At 38.4% G+C, this 12,654-nt stretch overlaps 1 protein-coding gene across 3 annotated transcripts in view; it reads left to right on the top strand.

Moving 5' to 3' along the window:
* LOC149146812 (putative pre-mRNA-splicing factor ATP-dependent RNA helicase DEAH4) overlaps positions 1–12,654 on the top strand; it is a 448,775-nt gene that overhangs the window by 46,627 nt on the left and 389,494 nt on the right. For all 3 annotated transcript variants that reach the window (XM_089438928.1, XM_089438927.1, XM_089438929.1), the window contains one exon: positions 3,637–3,854. In XM_089438928.1, the coding sequence (XP_089295054.1) occupies positions 3,637–3,854 (218 nt within the window). The remainder of the gene's footprint in view (positions 1–3,636; positions 3,855–12,654) is intronic.

The raw sequence follows: 12,654 nt of genomic DNA, 5'->3' as shown, positions 1-12,654 counted from the left end.
TTCAGATTAAGGGGGGAATGTTGACACCTAATCCTCACGATTGGGTGAATTTATGTAAATAGTTAAATTAGGAATGTGAACAGTCATCAGGAGATGAACTGAGCAGTCACACCCTTTGTATATAACAATAGCATACCTAATGAAATATATCGAATCAGTTTTACTGCCTATTGGAGTTACTGCCTGGCCTGACACCTCGGTATATGAGTGTAGGAGGGAGCAAATCGTGGTACGTGAGTTACCTCGACCCTTGTTTTTCCACCCTTCTTCATATGCCTTTTTGCCTTTATTGATTTTTCTTCATAATTGCTCGGGGCTCTAGGGGATGAGAGTATGATGTGTAATATATAGCAGTGGATACCCCCTTAAAGTGGCGTAGTTCATCACCCACCAGGAGTTGGGACAATCATGGGTTCCTTAATGATGGAGGGGGCCCATAGGAACCAAGGTGATGGCCATGGATAAGGGGTAGAGCTCATATTGGCTTTTGCCCACGTGCTAAATTTGTATGTCTCGACCATCTTTTGCATTTTGTGGTACATTTCCTGTCAATAGTGGCCAAATTATGCTTTTTATTTTCTTTTAAGCTGCATCAACCTCCGAGGCATCGTTCCAGGCCTGACCCAAGGTGTGGACAAGGGGAGGGGGAGGGGAAGGCTAACCCTATGTGGACCCAGTGGACACATGTGGACTTGGATGGTGAAAGAGATGAATGGGGCTAAAAGGAGTGGAAGGGGAGTAATGTAGGTGGTATCAGGAAACGAGATCACACAACCAAAATCGAGATTTCCCATGTAGTGCCATCCCTAAAGCCAATGGCCAGTAAAGGGGATCCCATCGGACTAGGATACAAGGGTAACCACGAAATCAGGAAGTGGGGACAAGAATACAGACCTAACCCACTCTTTTTGATGAGTCTCCCCATCAACCCACGCCCAAAAGTGCCCATGAAAATTAAACAAAATTACTCAACTAAACCAATGAAAAGTCATACCTTTGGGGTCAGGAGGCCCACCTTCAAACATACATTCATAACAGATGGGTGAGGGATCACATGGCTGGCTCAGGTGGAATAGAAAATGGCACATCGAGCTATCTGCCGGCTGAGGACCATCTAGGAGAATTTTTTTTCCTATATACACTACCCACAGGTGGTGGGTAAAAGGTCTCCCACCCATTTTTAACACTTTGTCTAGCTCGTCTTGTAGGGTTTCCGTCTAAAAGGCCTACTAGATTTTGTGGTAATAGGGTCCACACTGATTTGGAGTATGGAGTTGCGCTGATATCGGTTTGTCTCTTTGTGCCCTTGTCAGAGGGTAACTTCGTGAAGAAGGAAGTGATCCACCAGGTAGAGTTTCATTGAGAAAATGAAGATTATGAAGAATATGAGTAGGAGGTTGAAGAAAAGGAAGAATATGAAGAGTAGGAGGTTGAAGAATACGATCTCGGAGCACAAACATCCTCTCATATGGTTTATTACTTCGATGAGTTGGTTTTAGCATTGTTAGAGACTTATTACTATAATGCCCTGGCTCTTGTGATGTCTTTTGCACAAAGATGGGTTGTTGATGAAGTGGATCATGATGCTATGTGTAGTGCTCCCTTTCTTTGGCTCACATTTGGAGGCATATACACACTTATTATGTAATTGATGCATCCTTTGCTTGTGGTTGTCCCCCTTCTTGATGAGTTGTTTGATCGCTTGGATGACTTGGCATATGGTTGATGGTGACACATGGTTTGTTTTTGACTCCCTCCTCCAAGGATCTAGCAGATTGCACATTATTTTATGATGCATTGATTGATCCTTTGCTTTATGGAGCTAGCCTTTGGCACAATTATGGAAGGTTGTTACATCTCAGATCTTAAGCTTGAATTGTTTGTTGCACACTTGTTGATGATTTATTGTTGAACCATCCTCCTTGTGAGACCAGCTTGCGGACTAGTACGTTGAGGCATCCACCTTGAGGGTGCTAGTTCAAGTTAGTACATGTTGGGATTTTTGACAGGGGTGCTAGTTCAGGTGATAATAGATCTCATGATAGGAGGTTGACTAGCATCGGATAGACACCATAGATCAAGTGTCAAATCATAAAAAATCCAACAACCTCCACAAATGTGCAACAACCACTATCCAATAACCTTGATCCAGGAGAATTCCTTGACATATGTACAAGTTAGGGAGTGCTCCATGATAATGAGGTGTATAATTATCACAGAGTGCAATTTGAACGTCAAAACACAATAAAAATAAAAAGGCCAAGTGCTCTAGCAATGAGTTTATCTGTGCAATAATGAATGGGTTGGTCCCTCCATACATACCATGGAATCCTGAAAGACCATGAAAGAGTAGAGCACTCCACTAGGACAATTGATTATTCCAACAATTAGCATCATGAGGTCAAGATAGGCACTAAACTCTCAGGTATGCGAACCAATTGGTGCCACATCAGCTGTCCTCGTCCATAAGCTAAAATCACTTGATTGTTGTGTTAAATGCTGATAATCCAGGAAAGAGTAGAGAGCTCCCCAAGATTGATTGCCTTATCACATCAAGTATTACAATAGGTACATAATGGGATGTCATCAACCTTTCCAATACTAGCCTGAAACACTAGGTTGCTTCCAAAATGTACCAAGGGGTGAGCGCTCTGCAAGATCTGTTGTCTATCTCATCGAATATTATTTTACGATTAGAATAGATACCTTAGGAATTAGAGCATTCCTATACAAAAGTCAAGTAGCATATTATTACCAAAACTATAGGGTGCTCCAAGGCATGACAAAGAGGTGAGTACTCCATGAAACTGTTTGTCTATCTGATCAAGTCTAACAATAACCACCAACATCACATCATAGCATCCAGTGTTGCAAACATCCCGATAATATCTCAATTTTATTGCGAAATCATGATTTTTTGGCCTAGCCGATGTTTGCCGATTTTTACTGATATATTGGTGTTATGTTAATTTTGCTGATGTTTGGTGGTTTTGATCGTTATTTTCTCTATTCTTACGATTTTTTGGTTGCCGATGTTTGCAACATTGATGGCATCTGAGAGCATGTCATCATCATCAATCAACACAAAGGAGTATATCACCACTACCATCCAAGCATCAAGTTTAACCGTGAATAGAAACAAGTTTGTAAAATTTAGGGATACAGTGAATATAAAGGACAACCAACTGGCTATTATGGATATTTGGAATTAGGATTTATTATCTTTTTGAGTGGCAGGTCTCAGGTGTTCTTAAGTTATGTAGGTGATATAATTTAATGATATTATTGAATGTATTACTGTTTGTAATAAATTGATGTTTAATAAGCTTATCATTAATGCATTGTGTTTTCTATTCTTATTTGTCTTCCATCACTCATAAATGTTAGTTGAGGTTTTCAAGTTAGGCAATAGGATGTTGACTGGAATGGCTAGATCGTGGCTATGCTTTTCCTGATAGATTGTGGGTTTATAAATTCGAAAGATAGTGTGTTCTTGATGTTTGACTATTTATTTCAACGATTGGAAATCCTTTGAGATTTTCTTGTTTGGTTAAGATGCTTTAGCTCAATGATAATAAGGACTAGTTATGGATGATGGTGACGACTTGAGTTCTGAGTATTTTTTTTGCATTGCAGGGACATATTGTTAGGTTTGATGAAAAAACTGGTTATGAGGCGATCTCAAGATTTAAAGATTGTGATCACATCAGCAACATTGGATGGTGAAAAGTTTTCAAATTTTTTCTTCAAGTGTCCTGTTCTGAATATTCCAGGGAAGTTATTCCCTGTTGAGATATTATACAGTACAGATCGACCTGTCAGTTACCTTGAATCTTCATTACAGACAGCTATAGGTGAGAATGTTTAGCCCATTTCCTTACTTATAATACTTAGATTTTGACAACACAATTTATGTACTAAATAGTCTCTGATCTTAAGTGCTCAACTGTTTGATCATGTTTAGTTCTTGCACTGCTCTTAAGTTGATGTATACATAACGTGGCTGTCAAAATTTGCATCTTATTTGTAATGCGTCCTATTGTTTTGTATTACATCTATATACAAGAACATGTCTTTTGGAAGACTACATTATACTTATCCATTCACATGCTGAATGCATTCTTTATTTGTTGTAATTACAAGGAGAGGTTGTTGACACAGAAATATTCACTTTTTAGTCAATATTCATATGTTTCTCATGTAAATATTTGAAAGGAGCCTGTGGGGGTGTGGTCTGGCGGCAATCAGCTGTTGAGAAATCTAGGGGCAGCAATGTAGGTGATTTGTCTTTTGATGATAACTGTTTGTGATGTGTTTTTACTTCTTTAGATTAGCTTCTTCTTTTCACTTGATTATTATTAGTGTTTTCTTCATCAAACAACTATCAAACCATAAAGAACAATAAGACAAAGTACACAAGATGTAGGTGATCAGCCAGGGCCAAAACCTCTCCAAACTTGAGAGGAAAACCCACGAGAATTCTTCTTCTTATAGAATCTTCAATTGATGAATTCCAATACCTAGACCCTTGACCAATAACCCTTCCAAGACCAAGTCAATCCTTGCCTTGAGTCAAAGTCAACTTCTTCTTGATACTGCTATTCTCTCTCCTTCGTCTTTAACCCTCGGCCCTGCAACCCTAGTCTGAAATTCTCGGCCTCTAGTAGATGACTGCAACTTCTGCACGTGTGACAGAATTAGGGCAACTTTAGCCCTTTTTCTCCTTCGCTAGGCTTGTGCTAGTCCCTTTGTGACTTCAGCCTGCAAGATATCCTTTCTCCTTGACTTGTTTATGATGCAGGTGCATCTAACCTAGGGTTGAATGTTTACTAAAGGAGTTAGTTTCCTAAGTTAAGATTTAATTAATTATTATATTTTCCTATAGTTTTGAGAGAGAATGAGAATTATTGTAACTAGGAGAAGGCTCCAGAGTATTTTGGAAGAATTGAGAGAATTGAGGGCTAGTTATATCTTATCTAGAAATAAGGGATTAGGTGAGAGATCTTATGGATCATGAGAGATATTGTGGGAGTTTGTTTAGGATCTAGAACCTACTTTGGGTTTAGATCCACTTGTATAAATCTAGGTGAGACCATGAGTCATGTAAGTAAGAGTAAGTGAGGAATGAGAGGCCAATGAGCAGGCCAAGAGTTGTCCTGGAAATATTTTTTTTATTAATTAATTATTTATGAGTTTTTATGTGCATTCATTGTGTGTGGATTTCAGTTCAGTTTTATGTTGTGTGTGTTAATTTAAAATTATTAATTTGCAAGCTCCCTATGGTCTGCTGCGTCATTTTGGTATCAGAGCACAAGATTGTTGTGTAGTTGTGAATTGTTGTTTTGTTTGAATTTGCAGCAATGATTTGAAGACGTTGAGGAGGAACACAGGGATCAAAGAATTCTACTCATAGAAGAAGAAGAATGCCCCACTCGTCAAGTCCAATGATTGAACACTGGCAACCAAGAGACAAATTGACACAGTTCCTGCAACGTACGATGATGTTAGGCCGTCTACTGGAACACTAGGTTCAGATTCTGTGTGGCCGACAACTCTCGTTGCTAAGGGCCGTAGATATTACAATGATGACATTAATGTTATAGAAGAGGTCTTGCGGCAATTTGATATGAACATGAAATGCAGACCATGCATTGGAGTTCCTAGGCTGGGACGTTGGGAACGAGCGTCGGGGTTTTCATGACTTTAGAGGCGAAGAAAGAATCCACTAATGGAGATCTAGGGTGTATAGTGAATATGCAGTCACCAGGGACTTGTGTAGCACTTTAGTATTGTTGGAGAAAAATTTGGTCTTTCTATCGAGCAATGACTCTAGTGAGGGACAAGACCATAGAAGCCCAGGCCGGGGCGAGGCCGATGAAATTGACGCCCATTGTTCAAGTTTTAATTACCGAGGAGAGACTGCATAGCAGATTGAGGCCGTGGAGAAAAGCAAGCGAGGAAAATAGCTGACTAGATGTCAGGTTGGGACGCCTGCAACTACAAGAGGAGGTATTCGCGATTTCTATGACCAACCATACTCAACACCCATAGAGATGCTGCTAGGAAAGCACCCAAAGCAGTGCAACCGAAGCATGAAGCTATGATAGAAAAATTGGGAGCGCATCGTAAGACCTATGATAGAGGACGAGGTATTTTATTCACTCTGCAGTTTGCCAGTTAAAGATGAAAGGTATAATGTACTGTTCGGCGAAGCACCAAATGCGCATATCATGGGTTTTGCAAGAGCCTTGAGTGGAGTAAGGGTAGATGCACGGACACTGTAGATCTTATTTGAGTTTTTCTCAAGATTCAAAGAGACGCAATGGTGATCTGCAACAGATACAGATCAAGGTTGATATTAGCCACCCACATGCATCGAGGTAGAAGGGAGCCAAACATTAAATATGTATAGAAGTGAGGAGGTAACGATACAGTTAAGGTGAGAGATGGGCCAAGACATGGAGAAGGTTGCCAAGATGGTAGAGGTGGAGAAACTTACTGTCGAGGAAAGGAATCTGTTATCCGTGGCTTATTAAAATATTGATTTGGAGCTAAGTTTGTGGATAACATTATTTGCTGGAGGATCTCTCTCTTGAAGATTGGACTGCTTCAGATTGCTTATTCCTTTAGAAGATTGAGTTCTATTGGTGGCTGGAGTATTTTCCTTTGAGAAACAAATATTTGCAGTGGTCAGATTACACACTTGTGAAGACAAATTTCATATCTGCCTGGAGTTTCATCAAGGCCAAGCTTCTTTTAATCTTCAAATTAATAGGTTGAGTTCTTTTTATTTACGAAGCTGATTTTTGAAGACCATATTCGTCGTTTGGCGAATAAGACACTGTCTTTGGAGGACCGCAAATTCGTGGAGGAGTTAAAGGACACAACAGAAGCAAGGATGAGATAGAAGAGATCGCTGAAAAGCATAGTTAGCTGGAAAAGGTAGCAGAGGTTGCTGAAAACACATAGGACTTGAAAATCACACAGATTAAAAAGGTCCTGGTGAGGAATATATATATATATATATATATATTTTTTTTTTTTTTTCTTTGAAAAATTATTTTTTGAGAATGAATATGAAGAATTGCTGTAGGTTAATGATAGCAGAATTAAAGAATGAGATCGAAGGGTGTGGATTGTGATCCATAGTCAGCATGTCTGTTGCCCAACACGAGGAGTCTGCCAGAGATAGTTAATCACAACCTATGAGAAATCGCTGCACGCAGTCAAAGAACGTTTCCCAACTTGATTGTTGTTGTTGTACCAAACGATTGCTAGAGTGAAGGGATCTATTGCTACTGTGAAGAGTTGTTGTCTATTGCTGAGACAATTGAAGGGACTGCGTGCAGATTTGTGAAGTATTGGCATGTTGAGTAGAGGATGGAACAGATCATTGTTTGAGGCGAGTTAAAAAAATAAAACATCTCGGATGCATATCGGTCATAGTTCAATTCTCAAATCATGGTGATTACAAGGTTGGACGACTGAATTTCTATTTTTCATTTCATTGGTGGTAGTGTATCGTGGGACAATCTCAGCCGCTCACAATGGATATGAAGGGTCACATTACCAATTCGTTGTCAAGTTAGATGACGAAGCAATAATCTACGTAGAGCATTGACCTGTGTGTAACCCTACGTAAAGAATCTGCATGAAAGAAATTGTTATTCTGTTTGCAAATTACAGAAAACCACCATTGTTTGAACAATTCCATGATGGAGGAAGCTCGTTGGCACGTGAAAGCATCCATACATCAATTCAATGAAATTGTTGTTATTGACATGAAGAGGGCGTAGAATTGCAATCCAATTTAAGGATAAATTTTCGTTGGTTGATTTGAAGAAGGTATCATTGTCTAAGATCACTGAATTTTTAAGAATCACTCTTTAAAATCTTGTTAAAGAAGTGATATCTTTCATGAGAACACTATAGAAAAAGATTGCAGTTATTGATCAGTGAAGTCTGTGTCAAGATATGTTCCAACTTGTTATAGCCTACATAGAGAAGTCGCCCAAGGAATGCTCTGGGTATATGAAGGAGCAGTCCATATGGTAAATATTTTTGTTGGTTGAAATACGGGTCATGCAAATTTAAATGCTTAGTGGGTCATGAGTTGAGTTAATATCTATCAAGTCATGTTCAAGATAAATTATTGATGTAATCAACTTTTGGGTTAGAGTCCAATTAAAATTGAGAAGTCATGTAAAGGGTGCATTTTCGATTGTCCCCGACACCTAAGGTTCATTAATGTAGAGAGTTAATACCAAATTAGAAGTCTGGAGTCAAAGAATCATAAGTCAAGTCAAAAGTACATTCAAGTTTGAGTCGTCAATTATAATTGGGTGCATGATTGGTAGAGCCCGAGACCCAAAGTCTAGTCAATGTATTATCATGACAACTTGAAAAATCTTGCACCAATTATAGATTGCAGCGGTTGTTGCATGTATTAATATGTGATTGCAGCAATGAGATAAAATGTGGCCAAAGCTAGGAATAGGACAAGCGAGAGTTCTCAGTGAATGAAATAAGTAGGTGCAATAGCCAAAGGAGCAAGGAGCGCTCAAAAAGAAGGTTCAAGTGGAATGAACCATTGGCCAAGTTAGAGGAAGTAACTTGGCAAGGTGTTAGTTCAATTGCAGTTTACAGCGAACAAGGTGAAGTTCGCAAAAGGAGGAGGAAATAAAAATGACTATGGATAGTCATTTGAAGAATTCAGAGAAGAGTCACAGTGATGCCATAACAATTGTCGTAAATGATGAAGAGTACGAGAAAGAGATTGTTGAGTTGAAGACACGACTTGACGTATTGATGGAGCTACTACAGAATCAGAAACATGGATGGGTAATGAAGAAGACAACTAGATGGCCAATCAAGCAATTGATTGCAAGGAGACAAAAACACAAGTTGAAAGTTTTGTTAAGGGAAGTGGAAAAACTCCAGATAACCGAGATGAATGTATGCATTTGTGAACCAGAACAAGGACCGATGCTTGGTGAGGATGATGATGAATTTGAAATAAAATCTGTTGATGTGAACGTGTGTTCGATTTCCATAGATGGCGCCACAAAATGTTTGGGAGATCAGGATAAAGACTTGAAGGCATAATCATTTGTCGAGGCTATAAAGCCTTATGTTTTCAAATCTGACAATTGGTTTGTGGATGCAGGATATATTGTAGATGATGGACATGACATTGATTATGTTTCATGTAGGGATGCAAACCAGTCTGTTGAAATGAATTCTGAAAGAGATCGTAAAATGCGTATGAAATGTAACTACAATTGCTAGAAAAGATGTTGATGGAACCTGAATCCAATCAAGTTGCAGATAAGAAAAAGAAATGTTCAATTAGTGAAAATGTGGAACCTGAATGTAATTTGCAATTTAATATTGATGAATTGATATTCCAAGCCAATAACAGTAAATTTCAGCGGGAAACTAGATTGGATATTGAAATTGAAGAATTAAGGAAATTGATGGAAAAGGTGCATAAATTGAGATATTGCAAGATGAGCTAGAAAGACAACAACATGATGCATTTGACTGCTCGAATATACATCAACAAAGGAGGAGCATTGCAGCATAAAGTTTGGAAGCTTGGAAGACAGGAAAGGACAACTACAAAACATCAACATGACAGAGCAATTGATTCACTGCAAATGAACTTATAAAGACATATGGTCGGGAGACCATAATTTTCTTTTACCTGGGGAGTTTGATGCAGGAGCATCTAACCTAGGGTTGAATGTTTACTAGAAGAGTTAGTTTCCTAAGTTAGGATTTAATTAATTATTGTATTTTCCTATAGTTTTGAGAGAGTGTGAGATTTATTGTAAATAGGAGAAGGTTCGAGAGTATTTTGGAAGAATTGAGAGAATTGTGGGTTAGTTATATCTTATCTAGAAATAAGGGATTAGGTGAGAGATTTTATGGATCATGAGAGATATTGTGGGAGTTTGTTTAGGATCTAGAACCTACTTTGGGTTTAGATCCACTTGTATAAATCTAAGTGAGCCCATGAGGCATATAAGTAAGAGTAAGTGAGGAATGAGAGGCAAATGAGTAGGCCAAGAGTTGTCTTGTAAATATTTTATTTATTAATTAATTATTTCTGAGTTTTTATGTGCATTCATCGTGTGTGCATTTTAGTGCAGTTTTATGTTGTGTGTGTTAATTTAAAATTATTAATTTGCAGGCCCCCTATTGTCTCATGCGTCAGTTTCGGCCTCCTTGAGTTGACTGTCTCTCTGATTTGCTGCTGTAGGATAAACCCTACTCTCCTCGCACGTGTGAACAAAATTAGCCCAAAACAACTCCAAAAATCTCTTCGATCTTCCTCCTCTTCTTTGCTTGATATGAGACTCTTTCTTGTCCAATGATCGAACTTTTGTGATGCTACTTGAATGCCCTTCAAAGTGGTCGACTAGCCTTGTATATATAGGCTTCTTGACACATCAAATAGGCCGACTTGTCACTGCCCCTTAAGCCAACTTGTCTTTTGAGAAGGCCGACTTGTTGCATGCATTTGACTTGGTCTTGGAGGGTTATTTTGACTTTACTTTGACTCTAATAATTTCTTTTTACAATAAGTGACATGCCCAAATGGGTCATTCATACATGACATTGACTCATAAGTCCTAGAAGCTCTCAATGGGAGCTTGACCTCTAAAATAAATTCTTCTTGAGCATGAAACACATGCCTCAAGAAAACAATAACAAATTTATTTTTCTCAGTACATCAAACACATAAAATCATGATTATATATGTCATTATGAAGACCGAACCTAGTTACATATTTCAACAACAACAAGGTGATTGGGCATATATTGATGTGGACACTTGGGTTCAAAATTATTGATTGGGTGTGGATGAAACAAAGTGCAAGTCATGGGTGATTTTCATGGCATAGATATGCCCCTTATGTTGCTGCAACTTAGCCAAAGGGATTCTTAGATTATATAAAAAGTATTTCCAAAAAATAAGAAATTTAAAAGGATTTCATGGATTTGTTTTTGATGAAAACATGGAAATTCCTTTCGATTTTGTCTTTTAGATTTGTTTTGTTGTTGCATGTATTGCCTCGGGAAATGTGAGAGTTGTCAAAAAGAGATTGCCATGCTTGAGAGTTGTCTAAGAGATACTGCACCAAAGCCAAGGGCACGTGCAAACTCTAGAGACCCTAAACATGTGGTAGCACTTAGTTGCACCTTGACATGGGCTAGATTGGCCCATACACCGATGATCACACCTACAAAAGTGGGCTCACATAAGACCATGTCCCTTCAAGTAAGCTCACCTAAGGCCCTGCAATTGTATACAGGGTGAGAGGAATTTGAAATGAACTAGATGGGAAAAACCATGGGCCGACCAAGACAACAATATGCAAAAAATAAGAACAAGATACATGTTTGGGACACCTAATGTAGTACCTCACATGGTTGTTACAATGCTTTTGACTTGTGACCTTGGGCTTACAATGGTGGTGATAAACACTGCAATTTTTTTTGTATGTACCACCGCTGACGTGAGGGGTAACAAGTACCTCAAATTCTTCATATATTTGTTGCTGCTCAATAAGAAAGGTCTTTGCTTTCTTCGTTTGGAACAATGGTCATTATCTAATGGAGTGACCTGTTCTCTTGTGGAAGGTGTAATATTTTTCTTCACATTACCAATAGAAGCAAGTGTATCGATAGCTCCTTTGGTTTGTGTTCCGAACATCATCGTTAAACGATGGCTTTGAAGTTGTAGGAGGAGAAAAAAAGGGACAAAGAGGGACCCTTATTCTAGAAGCCAATTAGAAATTTTGCTGTAAAGAAGTGATAGGGGATTTTCTATTTCTTTTCATAGTCCAAAGAAAAAGCTACAAATGATGTTAAATTTTAGAGCATCCTTTAAGTCTTGTACCTCAAGTTTGATTGATAGTTTATTGGACTCTTCATAATCTGTTGAACTATTTAGCCTAGAAACTAGCAAAGTTGAAACCATCATGCAAGCATGACATCCTTATAGCTAATGCGATAGAATTATTGTGAATGATGTCCTTGAAATCATCCCATTGGGTGACACATGGTTGGTTGGAAGAATCCAATTACTCTGTGTACATCTAATAACATGTGAGGGCTTGCTTTTGCATGTGAATCTCGACGATCATGATCTTCTCATGGTCGATTGTGTTGGATTGACTTTAAGTAGGCTTCAAAATTATGGATCCATGAATCCAACATATTGCAATTAAGGGAGACATCAAAGTGAAGAACGGAAACTTTGGCATTCAACTTAAATGGATTTAGGCATGTAAAAAGTGGAGACACATCCTAATGAAAGATCGTCTCTACTAAAGGACACAAATCTTAATGAAAGGGCACTCTTGCGTAGATATTTATATGGGGTCCTCATAAGTAATCTGATCATATAATTTCTCATACATTTTATTGGTTATAGATTATATTTCAACCTAATGGATTTCTTTGTATGCCATGGGAACAACGATGAGCATGGATTAGTGTTGTTGTTGCACTCATTGCTCATAAGTCATTATATTTTGAAACATGGATGTCTTATCCTACCTTTGCCTCACCTTGGACTCATTATGTTGTTGTTTGATGAATTAGTTCATTTGTTTGGTGAGCTTTCTGCATTTTTCTACCAAT

This window comes from Pinus tabuliformis, chromosome 9 (genome assembly GCF_031772625.1).
Source record: "Pinus tabuliformis cultivar Carrire ecotype Pingquan chromosome 9, CPIR1, whole genome shotgun sequence".
Taxonomy (NCBI): domain Eukaryota; kingdom Viridiplantae; phylum Streptophyta; class Pinopsida; order Pinales; family Pinaceae; genus Pinus; species Pinus tabuliformis.
This window is presented reverse-complemented; position numbering and strand designations above follow the sequence as displayed.